This window comes from Tamandua tetradactyla, chromosome 8 (genome assembly GCF_023851605.1).
Source record: "Tamandua tetradactyla isolate mTamTet1 chromosome 8, mTamTet1.pri, whole genome shotgun sequence".
Taxonomy (NCBI): domain Eukaryota; kingdom Metazoa; phylum Chordata; class Mammalia; order Pilosa; family Myrmecophagidae; genus Tamandua; species Tamandua tetradactyla.
The window spans coordinates 80073121-80098810 of record NC_135334.1 but is presented as its reverse complement, the minus strand read 5'-3'; the positions used below and the strand labels follow the sequence as shown (position 1 = coordinate 80098810).

Genomic DNA, 25690 nt, shown 5'->3' with positions numbered 1-25690 from the left:
CACAGCAGGCTGGTTCCCTCAAGGAAAAGGAAACAGACTTTATTAGTAGCAAAGGCATAGCTCAACCAAGCTCCAGTAGCAGAATTAATTAACAAATTCTGACTACTGAAAACAGGCCCCGAGCACGGATGAACTTTGAATAAGCACTAAAGGAACCAGGAATTTTCACCCCAGCAGAGAGGGGGCAGGGCTGATGGGGAAAAAACAAAAACAAAAAACAGGTTTTTTGAGTTGGCCAGCACAAAACACTGGAAATGGGCTGGACCCCAAGAAAAAAGGGCACATAGAGCCTAGGGATACACAGAGCCAAGTACCAACTCACGCTCTTGATTGGCAAATCTGCGGTACGGGGGTCCGGCTCTGAAAAAGCTGTTTGCTATTTTTTTTAACCTCTTAACTGCTCATTATATAAAACTGGAAACACTCTCAGGCTCCAGCACTGCCCCAAGCAAGAATGGAACTAAGGCATGTCTCTATGTAACTAGTCAGATGAGAGGGATTAATCCCTAAATGACATCTCTTCTCCCAAGAAAAGGGGGACTGGACCCAGCTCATGTAGAGGCCCTCCTTCAAGGAGTTTAAGCCCCAGGGGCTGGAAAACAGAAGCAATCAAAGCCAGTCAAAGCCTGCCCACTACTGCAGCCTCTTCTCAACAATGTCCCTGGCAGGGAGAGTCTGCTGAAATTAAAGGGACCCTAGTGGGAAGCCATGGACAGACAAACACCACATGATGGACAAGACAGGAAAAGTACAGAGCCTAGAGGCTTCATAGGAAAGTCTGACAATATGCTGGATCTCACCCTCAAGGAAAACTGACACTGGCTACTCTCTCCTCCTGAGATGTGAGCCTGTCTGCTCTGGGAAAATCTGACTGCGGTCGATAATATCTGAGGAGACCCTCTCAAAAAAAAAAAAAAAAAAAAGGCTCCACACAGGCTCCATATAGGCAAAAACAAATAAGAACTCAAAAAACAAGAACTGAAAATTTCTAATAGTTAAACAAGACCTGTGCTAGAGGTCTAGAATAAGTTGAAGTGAATGTCAAAGAAAAGATAGAGAACAAAGGCATCCAGCAAGAAAACCCTAGGTAAAAGAGTGAAAACAACAGCCAGAATAAATGAATTAAGGAAATCAAATGCCTAGACATTAGCAGAAAATAATGAGTCATACTAGGAAAATCGAAGATAATGGCCCAGTCAAAGGAACAAGCCAACACTTCAAATGAGATACAGAAGTTGAAACAACTAATTCAGAATATTCAAACAGACATGCCAAATCTCATCAAAAATCAAATCAAGTTGAGGGAGGATATAAAGAAGACATTGGGCAAAGATAAAGAATTTGACAGTTTGAAAAAACAAATCACAGAACTTATGGGAATGAAAGGCACAATAGAAGAGATGAAAAAATAATGGAAACCTACAACAATAGATTTGAAAAGGCAGAGGAAAGAATTAGTGAACTAGAGGACTGGACATCTGAAACCTGACACACAAAAGAAAATATAAGGAAAAGAATGACCAGGGTCTCAGAGAACTGAATGACAATGTGAAGCATGTGAATATATATGTTTTGGGTGTTCCAAAGGGAAAAGAGAATGGAAAAGGAGCAGAAAGACTAATGGAGGAAATAATCACTCAAAATTTCCCATCTCTTATGAAAGATATGAAATTACAGATCCAAGAAATGCAGCATCTAAACAGAATAGATCCAAATAGACATACTCCAAGATATTTACTAATCAAATTGTCAAATGTCAAAGACAAAGAGAGATTTTTAAAGCAGTGAGAGAAGAGGCATCTATTACATACAAGGTAAGTTCAATAAGATTATGTGTAGATTCTCAGCAGAAACCATGGAGGGAAGAAGGCAGTGGTATGTATTTAAGATTCTGAAAGAAAAACTGCCAACCAAGAATTCCATACCCAGGCAAAACTGTCATTCAGAAATGAGGAGGAGATTAAAATATCTTCAGATAAACAGTCACTGAGAGAATTTGTGACTAAGAGACTGGCTGTACAAGAAATACTAAAGGGAGTGCTATAATCAGATAGGAAAAGACAAAAGAGAGAGGTCTGGAAAAGAGTATAGAAATGAAGACTATCAGTAAAGGTGAAAACAGAAAAAAATTAGATATGACATATAAAAGACAAAATAGTAGAAGAAAGTACTGCCTTTACAGTAATAACATTAAATATTAATGGATTAAACTCCCCAATCAAAAGACATAGACTGGCCAAATGCATTTAAAAACAAGACCTATCTATATGCTGCCCAAGTAGACTCACTTTAGACTCAAGGACAAAAATAGGTTGAAAGTGCATTGTGAATGAACCTGTGGGACATTTTGTAAGACAAAATAAGCCAGAAACAAAAGAGCAAATATTGTATGGTCTCACTTAGAAAATACTAATAAGGAAATTGGGGCCTAGATTGTAAGCTCTTAGAGCAGTAATTGTTATTTCTAGATTTTCAGAGGCTGTGTTATGTACATTCAACCTGGTATTTAGAGATAAAAACGAAGCTGACAGGTCAGGATTAAAGTAATTCAAAATACAGGGGTAAGGACAACATTGTCTATGTTTAGAACTTCACCTACTCTATGAGACCAAAGGAAGAAAAGTTTGTTTTGTCCAGAACTTTCTGTAGCACGTAATCTAACTCAGCCTGTCTGAATAGATAATTTAAACAACTCAAACACAGGGAACCCAGTAAAAGAATGAGGGCTTGTAATCCTATATAGCTTAATATAATGCCTTGATACATCTCAGAGTATATTAAGCAGATAATCAAAAAGTATAAGCAAAGTTCCTTGAGGAACAGGAGAAAAATATGAAACTCTTAAACTTTACCATTGGGGACATATCTGATACTGTGTCAAATATTTGGGACACTGAAGTAGGCCAAGCCCTTAATCTTGAGGCTTGCTCTTGTGAAGTTTATGTATGTAGTGAAGAAGCTTAGCTTACCTATAGGTATGCCTAAGAGTTACTTCCAGAGGACCTCTTTTGTTGCTCAGATGTGGCCTCTCTCTCTCTAAAGCCCAACTCTGCAAGTGATAACATTGCCCTCCCCTTACCATGGGACATGACATCCAGGAGTGAAAGTCTCCCTGGTGGCGTGGGATATGACTTCCAGGGATGAGCCTGGCGCAGGCACTGTGGGATTGACAATACCGTCCTGATCAAAAGGGGGGAAAGAAATGTAAAAAATAAGGTATCAGTAGCCGAGAAAGTTCGAATAGAGTTGAGAAGCTACTCTGGAGGGTACTCTAATGCAAGCGCCAGTTAGACATTGCTACCTATCATAGTTTGCCAAATTCCAACCAAAACCATCCCTGCCAACCCTGAAGAACACCTAGAGCCTTCATATGAGATTCTACAAAGGTTCTATGCACTAGGATTACTTTCCAGAAACCTACAATCTCCAGATCAGTTCCTAGACCAGATAAGTCCTGAAATGCAAACATCAACTAGTTCCATACCCTTATTCCATATTATCTACATCTCCTTTCAACAAGAAAAGCTAAAATGGGCATAACCTTAATACCCCAAGGAGTGGGTGAAAGATCAAAGGAGATGGTGGAGTTATACAGAGAAATTAGGGTTTAACAAATGAGAATGATTGCTGAATCATTATATTGATATTTCTTTTAGTCTCCAGTGTCTTGGAGCACCTAGAAGTAAAAAACTTAAAATAGTGGCTTTGTAACCCATACCAAACACTGAAATCTGTTCTACAGCTAATTGTTGCAGTGTGCTTTGAAATTTATTGCTTTTTTTGTATGTGTCTTATTTTTCACAAAAAATGATAATTTCACAAAAATAATAAAAGCACAGCTATATGATGATAGTGTGAACCATTGATTGTACACTTTCGATAATTACATGGTATGTAAATGTATTATATATATAAATAAATAAAATAAAATTTCATTAAAATTTTTTTAAACATAGGTTGGGAAAAGATATTCATGCAGCAACCAGAAAGAGCAGGGGTAGCTACACTAATACCTGACAAATTAGACTTCAAATGTAAAATAATTCAAAGAGACAAAGAATGACACTATGCCTTAAGAAAAGGAACAATTCAACAAGAAAGCATAACAATTAAAAATATTTATGCACCAAGCCAGAGTGCTCCTAAATAGATGAGGCAAACACTGACAACACAGAAGGGAGAAGTAGACCCCTCTACAATAATAGTTGAATGCATCAATTCCCTACTCTCATCAATGGATAGAACATCTAGACAGAGGATCATTAAAAAAACAGAGATTTTGAATTATATGATAAATAAACTAGACTTAACAAACATGCACAATACTACCTAATTGTAATGTAATTATGTTAAAACACTGAATGAAGCTGCATCTGAGCTATAATTTTTTTTTGTTTTTTTATATAATTTTTGTTTTTATTTTTATTTTTTCTCTATATTATTTTATTTATTTTTCTGTTGTCTTGCTATTTCTTTTTCTAAATTGATGCAAATGTACTAAGAAATGATGATCATACATCTATGTGATGATATTAAGAATTACTGATTGCATATGTAGAATGGAATGATTTCTAAATGTTGTGTTAGTTAATTTTTTTTTAATTAATAAAAAAAAAAACATGTACAGAAAATTTTACTCCACAACAGCAGGATACACATTTTTCTCAAGTGCTCATGAATCATTCTCAAGGATAGACTATATGCTGGGTCGCAAAGCAAGTCTCAGTAAGTTTTAAAAGACTGAAATTATACAAAACGCTTTCTCAAACAATAATGGAATGAAGTTAGAAATCAATAGTAGGCAGAGGGCCAGAAAATTCACAAATATGTGGAGGCTAAACAACACACTCTTAAACAATCAATGGGACAAGGAAGAAATTACAAGAGGAATCGGTAAATATCTTGAGGCAGAGAAGAATGAAAACACAACATATCAAAACATATGGGATGCAGGAAAGGCAATAATAAGAGGGAAATTTATTGCCTTAAATACCTATATTTAAAAAGAAGAAAGAGCAAAGATCAAGGAATTAACTCTTCACTTGGAAGAACTAGAGAAAAAACAAAAAACTGACCCCAAAGAAAACAAAAAGAAAAAAATAGTGAAAATTAGAGCAGAAATAAATGAAATTGAGCATATGAAAACACTAGAGAAAATTAACAAAAACAGAAGTTGGTTCTTTGAGAAAATCAATAAAATTGATGGACCCTTAGCTAGGCTGATTTAAAAAAAAGAAAGAAAGAAAAGATGCAAATAAATAAAATCAGAAATGGAAGTAGGTACATAACTACTAACCCCGCAGAAATAAAGGGGATAATGTGATGATGCTATGAGCAACTATATGCTAATAAACCAGACAATGTAGATGAAATGGACAACTTCCTAGGAAGAAAAGGACAACCAACATTGACTTGAGAAGAAATAGATGACCTCAACAATACAATCACACGAAATTGAATCCGTCATCAAGAAACTCCCAAAAAAGAAAAGCCCAGAACTGATGGATCACATGTGAATTCTGCCAAGCATTCAAGGAAGAATTAGTACCAATCCTGTTCAAACTCTTCAAAAAAATTGGAGAGGGGGGAAAACTACCTAAGTCATTTTATGAAGCCCACATCACCTGAATATCAAAGCCAGACAAAGATACTGTAAGAAAAGAAAATTACAGACCAATCTCATTAATGAATATAGATGCAAAAATGCTCTATAAAATACTGACAAAATCAAATCCAGCAGCATACTAAAAGAATTACATACCATAACCAAGTGGGATTTATTCTAGGTACATAAGGCTGGTTCAACACAAGAAAATCAATTAATGTAATATACCATATAAATAAGTCAAAGCAGAAAAACAACATGGTCATTCTGATTGATGCAGAAAAGGGATTTGACAAAATTCATCATCCTCTCTTGATGGTACCACACCAAAGGAGAGGAATAGAAGAAATGTCCTCAAGATGATAAACGGAATATGTGAAAAACCCACAGCTAACATCATCCTCAATGGGGAAAGGCTGAAAGCTTTCCCTCTAAGATCAGAAACAAAACAAGTAGGCCAAGAAAAAGAAATACAAGGCATCAAAATTGGAAAGGAAGAAGTAAAACTATCACTGTTTGCAGACGATATGATACTATACGTTGAAAACCCAGAAAAATCCACAACAAAATTACTAGAGCTAATAAATGAGTACAGCAAAGTAGCAGGTTACAAGATCAATATTCAAAAATCTGTAGCATTTCTATACACTAGTAATGAACAAGCTGAGGGGGAAATCAAGAAACGAATCCCATTTACAATCGCAACTAAAAGAATAAAATACTTAGGAATAAATTTAACTAAAGAGACAAAAAACCTATATAAAGAAAACTACAAAAAACTGCTAAAAGAAATCACAGAAGACCTAAATAGATGGCATACCATGTTCATGGATTGGAAGACTAAATATAATTAAGATGTCAATCCTACCTAAACTGATCTACAGATTCAATGCAATACCAATCAAAATCCCAACAACTTATTTTTCAGAAATAGAAAAACCAATAAGAAAATTTATCTGGAAGGGCAGGGTGCCCCGAATTGCTAAAAACATCTTGAGAAAAAAAAACGAAGCTGGAGGTCTCGCGATGCCGGACTTTAAGGCATATTATGAAGCCACAGTGGTCAAAACAGCGTGGTATTGGCATAAAGATAGATATATCAACCAATGGAATCGAATAGAGTGCTCAGATATAGACCCTCTCATCTATGGACATTTGATCTTTGATAAGGCAGTCAAGCCAACTCACCTGGGACAGAACAGTCTCTTCAATAAATGGTGCCTAGAGAACTGGATATCCATATGTAAAAGAATGAAAGAAGACCCGTATCTCACACCTTATACAAAAGTTAACTCAAAATGGATCAAAGATCTAAACATTAGGTCTAAGACCATAAAACAGTTAGAGGAAAATGTAGGGAGATATCTTATGAATCTTACAACTGGAGGCGGTTTTATGGACCTTAAACCTAAAGCAAGAGCACTGAAGAAAGAAATAAATAAATGGGAGCACCTCAAAATTAAACACTTTTGTGCATCAAAGAACTTCATCAAGAAAATAGAAAGACAGCCTACACAATGGGAGACAATATTTGGAAATGACATATCAGATAAAGGTCTAGTATCCAGAATCTATAAAGAGATTGTTCAACTCAACAACAAAAAGACAGCCAACCCAATTACAAAATGGGAAAAGACTTGAACAGACACCTACCAGAAGAGGAAATACGGATGGCCAAGAGGCACATGAAGAGATGCTCAATGTCCCTGGCCATTAGAGAAATGCAATCAAAACCACAATGAGATATCATCTCACACCCACCAGAATGGCCATTATCAACAAAACAGAAAATGACAAGTGCTGGAGAGGATGCGGAGAAAGAGGCACACTTATCCACTGTTGGTGGGAATGTCAAATGGTGCAACCACTGTGGAAGGCAGTTTGGCGGTTCCTCAAAAAGCTGAATATAGAATTGCCATATGACCCAGCAATACCATTGCTAGGTATCTACTCAAAGGACTTAAGGGCAAAGACAGAAACGGACATTTGCACACCAATGTTTATAGCAGCGTTATTTACAATTGCAAAGAGATGGAAACAGCCAAAATGTCCATCAACAGAAGAATGGCTAAACAAACTGTGGTATATACATACGATGGAATATTATGCAGCTTTAAGACAAGATAAACTTATGAAGCATGTAATAACATGGATGGACCTAGAGAATATTATGCTGAGTGAGTCCAGCCAAAAACTAAAGGACAAATACTGTATGGTCCCACTGATGTGAACGGACATTCGAGAATAAACTTGAAATATGTCATTGGTAACAGAGTCCAGCAGGAGTTAGAAACAGGGTAAGATAATGGGTAATTGGAGCTGAAGGGATACAGACTGTGCAACAGGACTAGATACAAAAACTCAAAAATGGACAGCACAATAATACCTAATTGTAAAGTAATCATGTTAAAACACTGAATGAAGCTGCATCTGAGCTATAGGGTTTTTTTTTTTTTTTTTTTTTACTATTATTACTACTTTTATTTCTTTTCTCTATATTAACATTCTATATCTTTTTCTGTTGTGTTGCTAGTTCTTCTAAACTGATGCAAATGTACTAAGAAACGATGATCATGCATCTATGTGATGATGTTAAGAATTACTGATTGCATATGTAGAATGGTATGATTTCTAAAAGTTGTGTTAATTTCTTTTTTTTTTCTGTTAATAAAAAACAAAAAAACAAAAAAAACAAGTATACCCATGGCCACCACTATTATTCAACATTGTGCTGGAAGTTCTAGCCAGAGCAGTTAGAGAACAAAAATAAATAAAGCAACAAAACTGAAAAAGAATATGTAGAACTCTCACTGTTTGCAGATGACATAATACTATATGCCAAAAATCCTGAAAAATCTACAGCAAAACTACTAGAGCTGATAAATGAGTACAGCAAAGTGGCAGAATACAAAATCAACACCCAAAAATCAGTAGTGTTTCTATACACTAGTGATGAGCAATCTGAGGAGGAAATAAAGAAAAAACTTCCATATATAACACCAACCAAAAGAATCTAACATTTAGGAATAAATTTAGAGACCTATACAAAGAAAACTACAAGAATGCTAAAAGAAATCATGAAAGACTTAAATACATGGAAGGAAATACTGTGTTCATGGATTGGAAGATGAAATAAAGTTGAGATGTCAATTCCACCCAAATTAACTTATAAATTCTATGGAATACCAATTAAATCTCAACAACTTACTTTGCAGAAATAGAAAAACCAATAACTAAATTTATTTGGAAGGGTACGGTACTCCAAGTAGCTAAAAATATCTTGAGAAAGAAAAATTAAGTGGGAGGTATCGCATTACCTGACTTTAAAGCATATTACAAATCTGTAGTGGTCAAAACAGCATGGTACTGGCATAAAGATAGATACACTGACCAATGGAATCAAATTGAGTGCTCAGAAATAGACCTGATCTATAGACAATAGATCTTTGATGATGCAATCAAGCCAACCTTCCTGGACAGAGCAGCCTCTTCAATAAATGGTGTTTGGAGAACTGGATATCCATATGCAAAAGAATGAAAGAGGATCCATATCTCACACTCTATACAAAAATTAACTCAAAATGGATCAAAGACCTAAACATTAGAGTTAGGACAATAAAACTGTTAGAAGAAAATGTGGGGAAATATCATAAATCTTGTAATAAGAAGCAGTTTTCTAGACCTTGCATGAAAAGCATTTAAAAAAGAAATAGATAAATGGGATCTTCTCAAAATTAAACACTTGTGCATCAAAGAACTTTGTCAGGAGAGTAAAAACGCAACCTATGCAAAGGAAGAAAATGTTTGGATAAGGGTTTAATATCCAGAATATATAAAGAGATTCTTCAACTCAACAACAAAAAGACAAACAATCCAATTTAAAAATGGGCAAAAGACATGAACAGACGCTTTTCAGAAGAGGAAATACAAATGGCTAAAAGCACATGAAAAGATGCTCAACTGCACTGGTTACTAGGGAAATGCAAGTCAAAACCACAGTAAGATATCATCTCACACCCACTAGAATGGCCATTATCAAACAGAAAATGGCAAGTGCTGGAGAGGATATGGAGAAAGAGGCACAGTTATCCACTGTTCATGGGAAAGTAAAATGGTACAATTGCTCTGGGAGGCAGTTTGGCAGTTCCTTAGGAAGTTAAATATAGAATTGCCATATGATCCTGCAATCCCATTACTAGGTATATAGAGGAACTGAAGGCAAGAACACAAACAGATACTTGCACACTCAAGCTTATAGCAGCATTATTTATAATTGCCAAGAGATGGAAATGGCCCAACTGTCCATCAACAGTAGAGTGGCTAAACACTCTGTGGTGTATATATATATGATGGATTATTACACAGTTATAAGACAGGATAAAGTCATGAAGCATGTAACAACTTGGAGGAACCCTGAGGACATTATGCTGAGTGAAATATAAGCTAGAAACAAAAAGACAAATACTGTATGGTCTAATATTAATGATTGAACCTTGAGAGTTAAAGTTAAGAACACAGGTTATCAGGAGATAGAAAGAGGGTAGAGATTGGGCATTTGGTGCTGAAGGAAAACCAATTGTGCAAAGGAACTGACTGTAAAAATTCAGAAATAAATAGTACAATATTACCTGATGGTAGCACACCAATATAGGTACACTGAATGAAGCTGAATGTGAGTAAGATTAAGGGAGAAGGGAGGATGCATGAAACCAGAAGGAAAGATAGAGGATAAAGACTGAAACAGTATAACATAGGAATGCTTAGAGTGGACAATGATGGTGATTAAATATAAAAATATAAAAAGTTTTTGCCTGAGGGAGACCAAATGAATGTCAACATTGCAAGGTGTTGAAATGGATGGTATGCAGGAAAAAGTACAATCAATGCAAGCTAGGGTCTATAGTCAACAGTAACATTGTAATATGCTTCCACTGAATGTAACAAAGGCATTATACCAGAACTAAATGTCAACAGGCCGGGGTGGGGGGTTGGGGGGATGGGTATATGGGGGAGGGGTATGAATTCTTTGCTGAAGAAAAGGAAATGTCTTCATACAGGCGAAGGCATATCTATTTACTTAGTTTGGAACATATGATATGCAAATAAAACTGTTTAAAAATGAACAGAGAGAAACAAATGCTAGAGAAAATGTGGAGAAAGAGATGTACCTATTCACTGTTGGTAGGGAAGCTGAGAGGTACAGCCTCTCTGGAAGGCAGTGTGGTGATTCCCCAGGAGGCTAGGGGTGGGGTTGCTGTATGATCCTGCAACTCTGTTGCTAGGTGTATACCTGGAGGAACTGAGAGTGGGGACACAAATGGATATTTGCACACTGGTATTTATGGTGTCAGTGTTCATGGTATGCAACGGATGGAGGTGACCTAAGGGTACAAAGACTGAGGGAAAGAAGGAGAACTGTGGTGTATTCATACCACGGACTACTGAGCAGCCACAAGAAGGAATGAAGTTTTAAGGCATGCAACTAGGTGAATGAACCTTGAGGACAGTATGTTAAATGAAATGGCAAAAACAATAAGACAAATATTATCAGGCCTCACTCATATGGACTAACTATAATGTACAAACTCGGAAGATTAAAGTCGAGAGCATGGGAGCAGGTTGGGGCCTATTGTAAAGGGTCCTAGGTTGTAAGCTGTTACAGCAGTCACATCTACTCCTGAGTTGTAGCTGTCATTTCCAAATTCTGAGATACTGAGCTGTTTGTATATAACCTGGTTATGCTCAGAAACTTCAGGTATTTATGTGACATCTGAGACTCAGATTTAGAGCTATGAAGCTATGAAAGTCAGCATTACCCCATACAGCAACTGTTTAAAAAGTTGAAAAAGTTGATCAGATTTCGACTAGAGATAGGAATGAAGCTGATCCAGATAGGTCTAAGGTAAATCAGAATACAGGGTAAAGGATGATATGGTGTATATTTTAAAATGTCAATTTCTGTGTGAGACCAAAGGGAGAGATGTTTATTTGGTGCAAAATTTATATTTTGAGTAGCACATTACCTAATTTAACTTTTATGGTCAGTTTAGCTGAACACCGTTAAGTCCATGGAATCTTGAATAGGGCGTGAGATCTTGTTGGTTTGTACAGGTTAGTGTGATGCCTCAATATATCACAGAGTAATTTGGGAAGATAATAAAAAAGTATTTACAAAGTGCCCTTGGAGGACTGGGGAGAAAGGAGAAAATATTAAACTTCCCCATTTGGGGAATTCCTGATATGCTCTCGTAAGAAATGGGGAAAACCAATTCAGTAGGTTGAGTCCTCGAGCTTGGGGACCACCCCTATGAAACTTATTCCTGTAAAGGAGAAGCTGGGCCTACTTATAATTATAACTAAGAGTCACCTCCAAAGAACTCTTTTGCTGCTTTGATGTGGCCTCTCTCTCTAAGCCAACTTGGCAGATGAACTCACTGCCCTCCCCCCACCACCCGATATGAGACATGACTCCAGGGGTGTGAATCTTGCCGGCAACGTGGGACAAAACTTCCAGGATGCGTTGGGCCCCCGCATCATGAGACTGCGAAAGCCTAGTTGATGAAAGGGGAAAGAGAGAAATGAAATGAGGCAAAATAAAGTTTCAGTGGCTGAGAGATTTCAAACAGAATTACGAGGTTATCCTGGAGGTTATTCTTTATTATATAGATATCCCTTTTTAGTTTATGGTGTATTGGAGTACCTGAAACTATTGAGCTGTGTTCGAGTAGCCTTGATTCTTGAGGACTATTGTATAACGATAGAGCTTTTACAGTGTGACCATGTGATTGTGAAAACCTTGACTCTGATGTTCACTTTATCCAGGTTATGGACAGATGAGTAAGAAATAAAGATTAAAAATAAATAAATAATAGAGGGTGATAAAGGGTAAAATATTGGGTAGATTGAAATACTAGTGGTCAGTGAGAGGGATGGGTAAGGGGTATGGGACTTAAATGAGTTTTTCTTTTTTCTTTTTATTTCTTTTTCTGGAGTGACGCAAATTAGTGATGATTTTGTGCGCCAGTGATTGCATCCCACGTATGGACTTGTATGCATGTGAAGATTTCTCAATAAAAACATATATTTTTTTAAAACGCAAGATAATCAAGATTTGATTTACTAATTGGATCTCAGAACTTAAGAAGAGTGAGGAAGCTAGGAGAGTTCTGGATTTCTGGCCCAGACACCTGAATGAATGGTAGTGATGTAAGGAAAGGGAATGGAGTGAGAAAAGCAGTTTGAAGTCAAGCCTGGGGATACATTTTTTTAAACATTTTTTATTGTGAAATATAACTTATATACAAAAGATCAATAAATTTCAAAGTATATTTTAACAAGTAGTTATAGAACAGATTTCAATGTTTGATATGAGTTATAGTGCCACAATTTCAGGTTTTTCCTTCTACCTGCTCCAAGACACTGGAGATGAAAAAAGAAATATCAATATAATGATTCAGCAGTCATACTCATTTGTTAAATCCTAACTTCTCTGTTATAATTCCTCCTTCTCCTTTGATCCTTCTCCCAATTTTCAAGGATATTTGGGTTATGCCCATTCTAACATTTTTCATATTGAAAAGGGGTTGTCATCTGTGGGATAGAGGGATGGAACTGGTTGAAGTTCTTGGAGAGACTGGCCCTTCTGGGTTTCAGGACTTATCTGGCCTAGAAACCATCTGAAGATTTTAGGTTTCTGAAAAGTAAACTTAGTGCATGCAACTTTTATAGGATCTCAGGTAGAGCCCTGGGTGTTCTTTAGTGTTAAAAGGAATGATGTTGATTGGGCTTTGGGAAACCATGACAATTAGTAATATCCAGCTGAAGCTTGCATTGGGGGATACATTTTGAAGAAGTCCAGAACATGGCTGGATAGAGGTTTCCAGTGCTCTCAGGTGGAGCCATAGATGGAGAGTAAAAAGTTATCAGAAAATACTTGGTGCATATAAACTAATTGATAAATTCTAATTGAAGAAATTGGAGTGGATAAAGTTGCCCAGGCAGAGTGTGGGGAGTAGGAGAAGAAGTAGCACAGAACTGAGCCTTGAAGAAGACTCACTTTTAAAGTGATGGGCAGAAGAACCTTGCACAGGAGATTGAGGAATGGACAGAGAAGTAGAATGGAAGCAAAAGGTTGGGTGTCAGTGTGAAGTCAAGAGGAGTAGGTTTCAAGGTATAAATGATCAGTGATTCAGTGTTTTGGAATGATCTAGTAAGAGGACAATAAGTGTCCACTGGATGTCGCAGTATGAAGATTGTTGGAAACCTTAGTGAGTGCAATTTCATCAGAGTAGAAGCCTTACTGCATGGAGGGAAGAGGGTATGAGAAGTGAGGAAATGGGGGAAATGAACCAAACTTTAAGAGAACGGCTTCCCAGTGCTCCTCTTCCCTCCTGTAAAACCTCCCTTCTTCAGCCTTTGTCCCCACCTTTCCACTGATTCTGCTCTGATTTTGTCACTAGAGACCTCCATGGGGTTTAGATCTCATCCTTCTTGAACTTTGCAGCATTTGAAACCTTTGCCTGCCTCAGACCCAGAGCACTACCCTCCTCTGGTTTTCCTTCTGTCTCTCTGGCCAGTTAAGACACTTTTGTTCAGGCCAGAAACCTGCCCATCATCATTGACTTCTCCCCCTCCCTCCCTCCCAAGCAGTCAGCAAGTCCTGCTGTTGCCACCCTATACCTCCTGCAAGTCTATCCGTTTCTCTTCATTTTCACTGTCGCCACTCATCCAGAACACCGTCGAAGTGTGTCACGGTCCAGACCCCAAATATCTCCTAATCAGCCTAGCTGCATGTTCTTTGTTTTCCAAGGTGTAGTTATAGTGATAGTCACAAAAGCTAAAAAATATCATGCTGCTTCTTGCTTAAAATGCTTTACTGCTTCCTTTGCACCTTAGGATAAACTCAAACCCCTTAACATGGCTTAAGAGGCCCTGCCTAATTTCATGTCCTCTGCCCCTAGCTTTCTACCCATTACCCCCAGCTCCCTCCTCCAAATGCCTGACTCTACAGCTTAAGTATTTCTTACTCAACTCTGGGCCCTAAGCCTTTCCACATTCAGTTTGCTCTTCCAGACTGCCCTTCTCTCCTTCCTGTATCTTCCTTCCTCTGCCCACCATTAGCCTAGGGAACACCTACTTTAATTGAGATCCTGACTTGAATGTCACTTCCATAGAGAAGCTTTCCCTGACTCGCTGACTAATTAAGCCCTTCTTACTACACTCGTGACTCCCTACACTTTTCCTTCACAGCCCTTGTCTCACTTGTAATTACTTGTTCAATTTCTGGACTGCAAGCTCCAGGAAAGCAAGTACCGTTTCTTTTATTTGCTGTCATATCCCCAGTACTTCCAATGAGGGTAGATGCTCAATCTGTCGGTGAATGGAGAGGGAAGTGGGGCTAAGGGAATATGTACATTTCGATCTAATACTCACCCTTCCAGCTTTGGTACCTGGAGTGAATGTTAGTCCTGACTGAGAAGAAAAATAAGAAAGGAGTGATCGTATGTTTAAGTAGAGAGTTGGAAGGATGAGAGGTTGAGGCATTCAGACCTGAAAACTAGGAAACAAAAATAATTTACTGAGAGGCAGTCAGAGTAGGAAAAGAGCCCACCAGGGAAAAGACTGAAGCAGACCCCAAGAAGCCTCGAGGGAGAGCTGCCTGGGGCCTGGGAGGGGTAGAAGGCAGCACACACACCCTGTGAGGGGCTTTGCATGTCCGAGTCCTAGTGCAGCCTAGATCCCATTCTTCCTGGACTGTTGACCCCTTTCCCAATTCTGTCATGACCTTTTCCCTTCTGTTTCTCTCCCAGGTCAAGGAGCCTGAGCTGGAGCCAGGGTCTGAGTTGGACCTGATCTGGAGCCTGTTCTGGAGCCAAAGCCCAAGCCACAGCTGGAACTGCCCCTGCCATGCAGAAGGAGCCGGGTCTTGCCCCTTCCTGCACTGGCATGCAGAACCCCAGGCCCCTCCCCCTGCTACTACTGTGGCTGCTCCAGCTGCTACTGGGAGCAACGTTGCCAGGTGCCCAGGGCCAGGCCGGGAGCTTGGACCTGCAGATTGATGAGGAGCAGCCAGCGGGCACACTGATCGGGGACATCAGTGCAGGGCTGCCGGCAGGCACGGCAGCACCTCCCATGTACTTCATCTCCGCTCAGGAGGGCAGCGGCGTAGGTACAGACCTCGCCATCGACGAACACAGTGGGGTCGTCCGCACCGCCCGTGTCTTGGACCGTGAGCGGCGGGACCGCTACCGCTTCACGGCCGTCACTCCTGACGGTGCCACGGTGGAAGTTACAGTGCGAGTGGCCGACATCAATGACCATGCTCCAGCCTTCCCACAGGCGCGGGCTGTCCTGCAGGTACCCGAGCATACAGCGCTTGGCACCCGCTACCCGCTGCAGCCGGCTCGTGATGCAGATGCTGGCCACCTAGGAACGCAGGGCTATGCTCTGTCAGGTGATGGGGCTGGAGAAACCTTCCGGCTGGAGACACGCCCTGGTCCAGATGGGGCTCCGGTGCCTGAGCTGGTAGTTACCGGGGAGCTGGACCGAGAGAACCGCTCACACTACATGCTGCAGCTAGAAGCTTATGATGGTGGCTCGCCCCCCCGGAGGGCCCAGGCCCTGTTGGACGTGACACTGCTGGACATCAACGATCACGCCCCAGCTTTCAATCAGAGCCGCTACCACGCTGTGGTGTCTGAGAGCCTGGCCACTGGCAGTCCTGTCCTGCAGGTATTTGCATCCGATGCTGATGCCGGTAGCAACGGGGCTGTGACTTATGAGATCAACCGGAGGCAGAGCGAGGGCGACGGACCCTTCTCCATCGATGCACACACAGGCCTGCTACGGCTGGAGCGGCCACTGGATTTTGAACAACGGCGGGTCCATGAATTGGTGGTACAGGCGCGGGATGGTGGGGCTCACCCTGAGCTGGGCTCAGCCTTTGTGACTGTGCACGTGCGCGATGCCAATGACAACCAGCCCTCCATGACTGTCATCTTCCTGAGTGCAGACGGCTCCCCCCGAGTGTCTGAGGCTGCACCACCTGGCCAGCTCGTTGCTCGCATCTCTGTATCAGACCCAGATGATGGTGACTTTGCTCACGTCAATGTGTCCCTGGAGGGTGGCGAAGGCCACTTTGCCCTAAGCACCCAGGACAGTGTCATCTACCTCGTGTGTGTGGCTCGGCAGCTGGATCGGGAGGAGCGTGATGCCTACAACTTGCGAGTTACAGCTACGGACTCGGGCTCACCCCCCCTGCGGGCCGAGGCTGCTTTTGTGCTGCACGTCACAGATGTCAATGACAATGCGCCTGCCTTTGACCGCCAGCTCTACCGACCTGAGCCTCTGCCTGAGGTTGCTCTACCTGGCAGCTTCGTGGTTCGGGTAACAGCACAGGATCCTGACCAGGGCACCAATGGTCAGGTCACCTATAGCCTGGCCTCTGGTGCCCATGCCCACTGGTTCTCCATCGACCCCACCTCGGGCATCATCACCACGGCTGCCTCGCTGGACTATGAATTGGAACCTCAGCCACAGCTGATCGTGGTGGCCACGGATGGGGGCTTGCCCCCACTAGCCTCCTCCGCCACAGTTAGTGTGGCCCTGCAAGATGTGAATGATAATGAGCCCCAGTTCCAGAGGACTTTCTACAATGCCTCATTGCCTGAGGGTACCCAGCCTGGGACTTGCTTCCTGCAGGTGGGTAGGTCTCTGTACTGTGGGATGCTAGTGGGAGCAGGAGCAGATCAGAGGGCCACAGGAGACCCCAGAACAGGAACCAAACCACACAGGTGTATGTGCTGATGGTGACGTATGCCAGAGGGTTCAGTCTGTGCAGAGAGGTGAGGATTAATGAAGGAAGTGGCCTAAGAGGAGAGAGCAGGGTGCAAGAGCTGGACAGGTAATCCGTAGTTCAGAGAGTTAAGATTGTATGTAGAGAAAAAGCATCTTTTGGTGCCAGAAAGTGAGAGAGACTCTGTAACAGCTCAGAGCCGTTCTAAGGTCAGAGTAGGAGATTCTGCATACCTATGAGGCTCCCCTAGCCCAAGGGAGATGCCAGCATTTATGAGTCTTCCATGCTTAGTCCAGGGCTGTGCTGTCCTGGAAGAAACCCCATCCCTGCCCCAGAAGCTGAGCCTTGACAGGGCACCTATGCACAGGTATGAGGAAGAAAGACGGCAAGAATCATCTGGGGAGGTGCCAGTGCCCAGAGCAGGAAGGCCTCTGAGAGGAAGAGGCAGAAGCCCTAGGCAGGTTGTAATTCAGTCCTGGAGGAGAAGGAGAGAGCATGAAACTGGAGGGAGCATGAAAACCAGAGAGATTTCAGAAGCCCTCCGATGCCAAGCTCTGAACGATTAGGACAAGGGGAGTCACGGAACTCATTGGAGCTGGGGAAAGGCACCCATCAGCTCATTTATTAGGAGGCCAATTGGCTTTAAGGGTGAAGGGACAGATTGGATCAGTCAATGAGTGATTGATCATTCCTTTATTAATCCAGTCAAGAATTTCCTTACCACTGTGACCCTGGCACTGTGCGGGTCCTGGAAAGACTGAGAGGACTAGCAGCCCCTGTTCCCAGGCAGGCAGGTCCTAATCTACAAAGAGAGATGCACCACTAACAAGTGTTGCCATAGGTGACATGAGGCACTGTGGAACCCAGGGGATGCAGAGACTGAGCGGGAGGAGCTGGCCCTTGAAAGGCCAATGAGACCTTGCCAAATAGATAATGCAGGGTGTGGGGAGGGGGACTCCAGACCTACGTGCACAACACCATGATGTGCTCAGATTGCATCATCCAGGTCATCCTCAACTGTGCTGACGAAAAAGAGCTGGAGGAGATGATACAAGATAGGTAGGCAGGGGCCAGATCACTCACCTTGACACTAGGTAGCTGATAAGGGCTTATTTGCCTTTTAGAAAGAGTGTCTGGGTTGTACTCTGGAGTACAGCTACAGGAGGAAAGATTGGAGGCAGGGACGCCTTCTTGTCTCAAGTCCACCTTGCCCTTGAGCATCCCCTCAGGGGTTGCCTCCTGGCCTAGTGCCTGGGCTTGGCTGACCCCCCTGTCTTCTGGTTAGTCTCTGTGTGCTTGCTTGCCTGCTGCTGTCCAACTCTCACCACCCACTCTCCCATGTTTACTCTCCCTCCTGGCCCAGGACCAATGGGCTATGGTTTCCAAAATTCTTACTTCTTTACTAGTGCCTGAAGCAAAAGGAAAGTTCTCCAGGTGGTTTCCTGGAATTTTTACTCTTAGTGACCACAGGGAAGCAGAGGGTTAAAATGACCACTTGCTTAATTCAGTATACATGTACTTGAGTGTCTACTATAGGCCAGTTACTGTATTAGAATACAGTAGTGAATGAGTCACTCTCTTACCTCATGGAGTTTATAGTCTCCAGAGGAGATTCATGTGCAAAGGAACAGTTTCATTACAATAAGAAAAGTTCTATGATGGGAATATATATGAGGTACAGACAAGTAGTATAATGAATGTTTTCCCAAAGGAGGGGCCCTTTGAGCTGAGACTTGAAGGATGATCAGGGGCTTATAAGGGTAGGATTCCAAGTAGGGGTGACATGCACAGAGGAGTGGGGAAGCCTGACCTGATGTGAGTTGGGAGAGGTGGGAGATGAGACTGTGCAGGGAGACCAGTCCGTGAAGAGCCAAGCCAGGCTGAAGAGTTTGTACTTTTTTTCTGTAGAGCACATTGAAGATTTATGAGTAGAAGAATAATGTGATCAGATTTGTTTTCTCAAAACATATTTCTCATAGTCACTGTAGGGCAATGATTCTCAATTGAAGACAATTTTCCTCCCAGAGAACATTTGGCAAAGCCTAGAGACATTTTTTATTCTTGTAACTGGCAAGAGGCTACTGGCATCTAGTGGGTAGAAGCTAGGGATGCTGTTAAGCATCCTAAAATGCACAGGACAGCCCCACAACAAATAATTATCCAGTCCAAAATGTCAGTAGTGCTGTAGTTAAGAAACCCTGGTGGAGAGAATGGATTGGAGGGAAAGATGCTAGAAGTAGGGAGACCTGTGAGAAGGGAATTAAAGATTCCAGGGGAGAGACGACATGGGCCTAAATCAGGACAGTGATAATGGTGATGAAGAGGAATGGACAAATAGGAGAAATAATGGGGATTGACTTAGTCCTGGCTGATAGATATATCAAGTGAGAGAAGGGAAGAAGAGATTTCTGGCTTGAACAACTGTGTGGATGGAGGAATCATTAAGAGCAGTTTTGGAATGATCATGAGTTTAGTTTTGGATAAGTTGACTTTAAGGCACCTGTGGGACATCCTCTGTGAAGCTCTGTGTTGTTGTTGAGCAGGCATCTGGATATACAAGTCTGGCGCTCAGAGGAGTGGTCTGGGGTGGAAGGAGAGATGACGGCTGCAGCCATGAAAATGAGAGAGAGTATAGAGTGAGGAGTGGCCAAGGAAAGAGTCCAGCAAACAACAGCGTGTAAGAACAGGTAGAATAAGTGGAGGCTGAGGAAGGCTGGGGAGTGACAAAGCAGTGAAAGGAAAAACAGGAGAGTGTAATGTCAAGAAGTGAAAGCAGGAGGGACACCTGGGAAAGAAGTGCAGGATGGGGTGGATGCAGCAAGTTTGTGGTCTGGTAAGAATTTTAGAGTATTCACAGATAAGGATTTTCTCCTTGAAATAGTGCATCTGCTGAGAGCAAGGGGAGGGATGAGGTTGTCCTAGCTTTGGGGCAGAGTGAGGAGGGAGCTGACCAAGGTTGGAAGGTGATGTGGGGCCTGCTGAGAATGGAGACAGTGCTTTTGCAGAAGGACCTATGAGCAGAGATTGCACAGGCCAGGAAATTCACTTCTGCCTTGGTCATTTCCAGTCAATGGCCCCTGCACCTTTTGGGGTCACTTCCTGACAACTTCCCCTGACCACTATTTATTGCTTTCTTCCTGCAGCCAGTCAGAGCAAAGGTTTTTATCAGCTTCTGGAGATGGTGCGGCAGCTGGGCTGCTGCCTGCCCAGAATGATGCAGGGTGGGGTGGGGGTGGCAGGGGAGTTTGTCTCCTTGGATATCCAGGCCCATAGCCACAGCAAAGAGTTGAAGTGGGAGTTGTTTCTAGGGCTCAGCCATGGCAGGGTCTTAGTGCCTCCAGGGAGTGTAAACAATGACACAAATCACTTTTGTCAAGGGCCTGGGCAACAATCAGAAGTCCTTGGCCAGCTTTCTCTCTCAGCAACATTTTTCTGGCTAAGAAAGGGAAATTCTCTAGCTTCCTCTTCCAGCATATCATAACACTGAGACCCTTGTATCCACAAAGAACACTTTGTCACATGCTAAAGTGGTCAGCACCAGGTAACCCACTGTTGAAGGACTAATGTGCACACAGTATTTAAATCTTCATTTGACAGAAGTTGTTGTTATAAGGCAGACAATAAGAATGTCTATTTATCAGTCAGCAGATATACATAGGGCTTCCACTGAGTACCTGGCCCTGTCCCAGCCTCAGGAGGTCTCAGAAGGGTATCTTCTGCTGACCTGGCTCTGAAATGATAACAGGCCCCTGGTGTTGATGCCCAATCTCTCAGTTTTTCCTGAACCAGTGTGTGAGATGATTGGGAATTAACCAGGAAAGCCTCCCCCTACCTGTTAGGGGAGAATTATTGTTTCGGGAAGCCCCCATGAATTATTGTTCCACTGGCCTCCAGTTCTTCTTTCACTCTGGGAGGTTGGCTTTAGGAGGTAAAGGGATGCTAAAGGTGCGTGAACAACAGCCATAAGTCCAGAGAGCAGACCTTATGATCAGATTCCACTATCAATCAGATCACACTGTGCAATAATTAAATCAGTAATATCACATCTATAGCATCAGTCTTAATTCTGTTAGTCAAACTGTTTATTCTTGGGCTGATTATGAGACGTGGTGGTATTAACTTCCTATAATCCACCTGGAACTTAAAGTCACAGCCCTCAGCACTCTTCTTTGTATCTGTTTATGCATCTGCTTCGCCCTTTACATGGGGTTCTTTGGGAGCAAGGGTATATCTTGGTCTTGGCTGGATGACCAGCCTTAGCATGGGGGCTATAGGAGTTGGTGCTCGGGAGTGTTTGTTGAATGAAAGAAAGAATGACAACACAGGCCTTGCCCTAGAGCAGAAGGCACCCTTATGGGGAGAACAGGCTTTGCAGACTTTAAGCACTCCTCATTCAACAAAAATGCATTAAACTCCCTCAGTCTGCCGGGCACTGCGAAACAGTGAACAAGACAACCCAATCCCTGCTCTCACAGCCCAGCCACTGGAATGCAAGGCAGGCAGATCAGTGACAGAGCACATGGTTTGGTGGAGGCAGAGGAGAGAGGACCGGTCCATGACTAGAGAGTTAGGGGAAATTCAACATGGCTGGAGCCTCTGGTGCTGAGGGAATGTGGTGAGAAATCAGGCTGAAGAGTTGGACAGAGGACATATCAGGCAGGGACTCAGACCAGGGAATGATAGGAGCTTGAAAGTGGCCATCCAGAGAAAGGCCACAGATGCAGAAGTTGGGTAGGGTAGGAGGTAACCAAGAAGTGATGTTGCAGAACCAAATATAGAATATTTCAAGGAGGAAACGGTTAGTTATAGAAAATGTACGTTTTGCTTTAATAATCTGAAGAAACACTGGCAACCTTAGCAAAGGCAATTTCACTTTTGGGTTGGGAAATACAGGAAAGGAGTCAGTGAATATAGCCGAGAAATTTAGCTTTGTGAGTAAAGATAGGGCATCAACTGAAAAGGGATGTAAGACCCAGGGAGGTTTTTCTGTTTTCTTTATGGAGTGTCTTAATTGAAGAGGGAGAGGGTAGAGCTACAGAAGAGAGGGGCTAGTCAAAAGTCTGAAGTCCCCTAAAAGAAAGGACATGGGGTCCTGCAGAGGGATTGACCCTAACAGGAGAAATACTTGCTTCACTCCACAGGAGGGAAGGGATGGATGGATGGATGCAGATGCAGACAGATGTGTGGATCTGGTGGTGGGGAATGGAGAAAATTCATATTCGGAGCGTTGATCAGTTGTTCTTTCAGAGCCAAAAGACAGCAGTCTCAAACACCTAAATGTCTCTGAGATGTGTACCCTTCCCCCACCCCCACTCACCACTTGCATACATACATTTGGGGAATGGGCTGGGCACGGTTGGGGGTAGAGTAGCTCTAACTTACTAACCTTCGATGGTGGGGTCTAGGCTAAGGTTGGGTTTTGGCCATGCCCTACTAGTCCCTCCCTCTGTGCCCATGATCCAGAGACTCTGGGCACAAGCTGCCATCAGGCCTCCTCCTTCTAGTTGCCACAAGCCTCTGGCTTTTCTGGCCAAGAAGAGGGGGCATCACTCACCCCAGCCTCTTCCCAGGTGGCAGCCACAGATGCGGACAGTGGCCCATTTGGCCTCCTCTCTTATTCTTTGGGTGCTGGACTGGGGGCCTCAGGAGCTTCCCCATTCCGCATCGATGCCCACAGCGGGGATGTGTGCACAACCCGGACTTTGGACCGTGACCAGGGACCATCAAACTTCGACTTCACAGTGACAGCTGTAGATGGGGTGAGTTGGCAGAACATGGGCAGGTGAGGGGGCCAGTGGAGGGCGTTCATCAGAGTCATCCCAGGCCCACCTGACCTGTTGCTACATGTCCCACCAGGGAGGCCTCAAGTCCATGGTATACGTGAAGGTGTTTGTGTCAGATGAAAATGACAACCCACCTCAGTTTTATCCACGGGAATATGCTGCCAGTCTGAGTGCCCAGAGTATACCAGGCACGACTGTGCTGAGGGTGCATGCCCATGACCCTGACCAGGGGACCCACGGGCGGCTCTCCTACCACATCCTGGCTGGCAATAGCCCACCACTCTTTGCCTTGGATGAACATTCAGGTGAGGTTCCTCCCATCCCGGGTCCTGGCCCCAGTCCCCCCCTCCCATCCTTTCCTGTTTCCTTATATTTCTGTTCTCCTCCCAGGGCTGCTGTCAGTGGCTTGGCCTTTGGCCAGACGGGCCAACTCTGTGGTGCAGCTGGAGATTGGGGCCCAGGATGGAGGGGGCCTACAGGCAGAGCCCAGTGCCAGAGTCAACATCAGCATTGTGCCTGGAACCCCCACACCACCTGTATTTGAGCAACTACAGTATGTCTTTTCTGTGTCAGAAGACGTGGCACCAGGCACCAGTGTGGGCATAATCCAGGCACACAACCCACCAGGTATCATTTAGCATTATACCCACTTGGTACCGAACGCAGATATGCTAATGTAATTCTAAAGCAATCATCTCCAGGTACCCTGGATTATCACACACAGATAGCCTCAGTGCAAAACACCCTGATAGCAATCCTTCACATGCTTGAGCAGGATTCAGGCACACTGCTCCATATACTCCCTCCAATAATTTGAAACGCACAGATGTGGGCACAGGCCAGCCTCTTTTGAGATCAAAGTCTGGGCACCATATCAGTAGGTACCCCCCACCTTTTTCCTGACTCCTCTCTCCTCTTTCCAGGTCGCTTGGGACCTGTGACCCTTGCCCTATCAGGCGGGGATCCCCAGGGACTCTTCTCCCTAGATGGGACCTCAGGACTGTTACAGACACTTCGCCCTCTGGATCGGGAGCTGCTGGGACCAGTGCTGGAGCTGGAGGTGCGGGCAGGCAGTGGGGCACCCCCAGCTTTTGCTGTGGCTCGGGTGCGTGTGCTGCTGGATGATGTGAATGACAACACCCCCACCTTCCCTGTACCTGAAGACATGGTGTCGCTGCCACCGAGCACTGCTCCAGGGACCCCCATTTATACATTGCGGGCTGTAGACCCTGATGCAGGTGTTAACAGTCGAGTCACCTTTGCCCTTATTGCTGGAGGCGCTGGGGCTTTCAGTGTGGACCCCACCACAGGCCATGTACGGCTCGTAGGTCCACTGGGGCCCTCAGGGGGGCCAGGTCATGAACTGGAGCTGGAGGCCCGGGATGGGGGCTCCCCACCACGCACCAGCCGCTTTCGACTACGTGTAGTGGTGCAAGACTTGGGGACCCATGGGCTGGCTCCCCACTTTGACAGCCCTATCTACCGTGTGGACCTACCCTCGGGCACCACCCCTGGAACTCATGTTCTGCAAGTGCATGCCCGAGCACCTGATGGGGGCCCTGTCACCTACCACCTTGCCACGGATGGGACAAGTAACCCCTTTGGCTTGGAACCTCAGAGTGGGTGGCTATGGGTGCGGGTAGCACTGGACCGTGAGGCCCAGGAGTTGTACACCCTGAAGGTAATGGCAGTGTCTGGGCCTAAAGCTGAGCTGGGGCAGCAGACAGGTACAGCCACTGTGAGGGTCAGCATCCTCAACCAGAATGACCACAGTCCCCGCTTATCTGAGGAGCCCACCTTCCTGGCTGTGGCTGAGAATCAGCCCCCAGGGACCAGTGTGGGTCGTGTCTCTGCCACTGACCGAGACTCAGGCCCCAACGGACGTCTGACCTACAGCCTGCGACAGATGTCAGAGGACAGCAAGGCTTTCCGAATCCACCCCCAGACTGGTAAGTACTGGAACCAAATTCTGAGACCCCACAGCCTCATCCTCAGACTAGTGGATATCCAGACAGGATCTCCAACCCCCAACCTAGACCCCAGCTATGAGGACCAGGACTGGGCCCAGCTTTCCCTCCCACACTCCCTAAGCCCCAGCTTCTCAGCTGCAGGCCTCATGCCTGCATCCTTACTTTGCCCTACATGATCTCCATCCTGCACTCCCAGGAGAAGTGACCACACTCCAAACCCTGGATCGCGAGCAGCAGAGCAGTTACCAGCTCCTGGTGCAAGTGCAGGATGGGGGAAGCCCACCCCGCAGCACCTCAGGCACTGTGCACATTGCAGTGCTCGACCTCAACGACAACAGCCCCACCTTCCTACAGGCTTCAGGGGCAGCTGGTGGCGGTCTCCCCATACAGGTGTGTAAAGTAGCAGGACTCTGTCCTAAAGAAGTGGGAGTGGGAGAGGTGGGGTCTCCCCATAGAGCTGTAGGTGTAGGTAGAAGTGACCATATCCTGGAATAGGTGTGAGAATAAAGGAGGGATTCTGCCTGCATGCAAGAGAGGG

The 25690-nt window shown here is 43.8% G+C and overlaps 1 protein-coding gene across 1 annotated transcript in view; it reads left to right on the top strand.

The window, feature by feature from the left end:
* The window catches only part of DCHS1 (dachsous cadherin-related 1), a 47442-nt gene that overhangs the window by 11616 nt on the left and 10136 nt on the right, over positions 1 to 25690 (top strand). Inside the window, exons 2-7 of the mRNA XM_077113840.1 lie at positions 15415 to 17305; positions 22970 to 23158; positions 23256 to 23487; positions 23573 to 23809; positions 24106 to 25131; positions 25349 to 25542. Coding sequence (XP_076969955.1) covers positions 15512 to 17305; positions 22970 to 23158; positions 23256 to 23487; positions 23573 to 23809; positions 24106 to 25131; positions 25349 to 25542 — 3672 coding nt within the window. The 5' untranslated portion in view covers positions 15415 to 15511. The remainder of the gene's footprint in view (positions 1 to 15414; positions 17306 to 22969; positions 23159 to 23255; positions 23488 to 23572; positions 23810 to 24105; positions 25132 to 25348; positions 25543 to 25690) is intronic.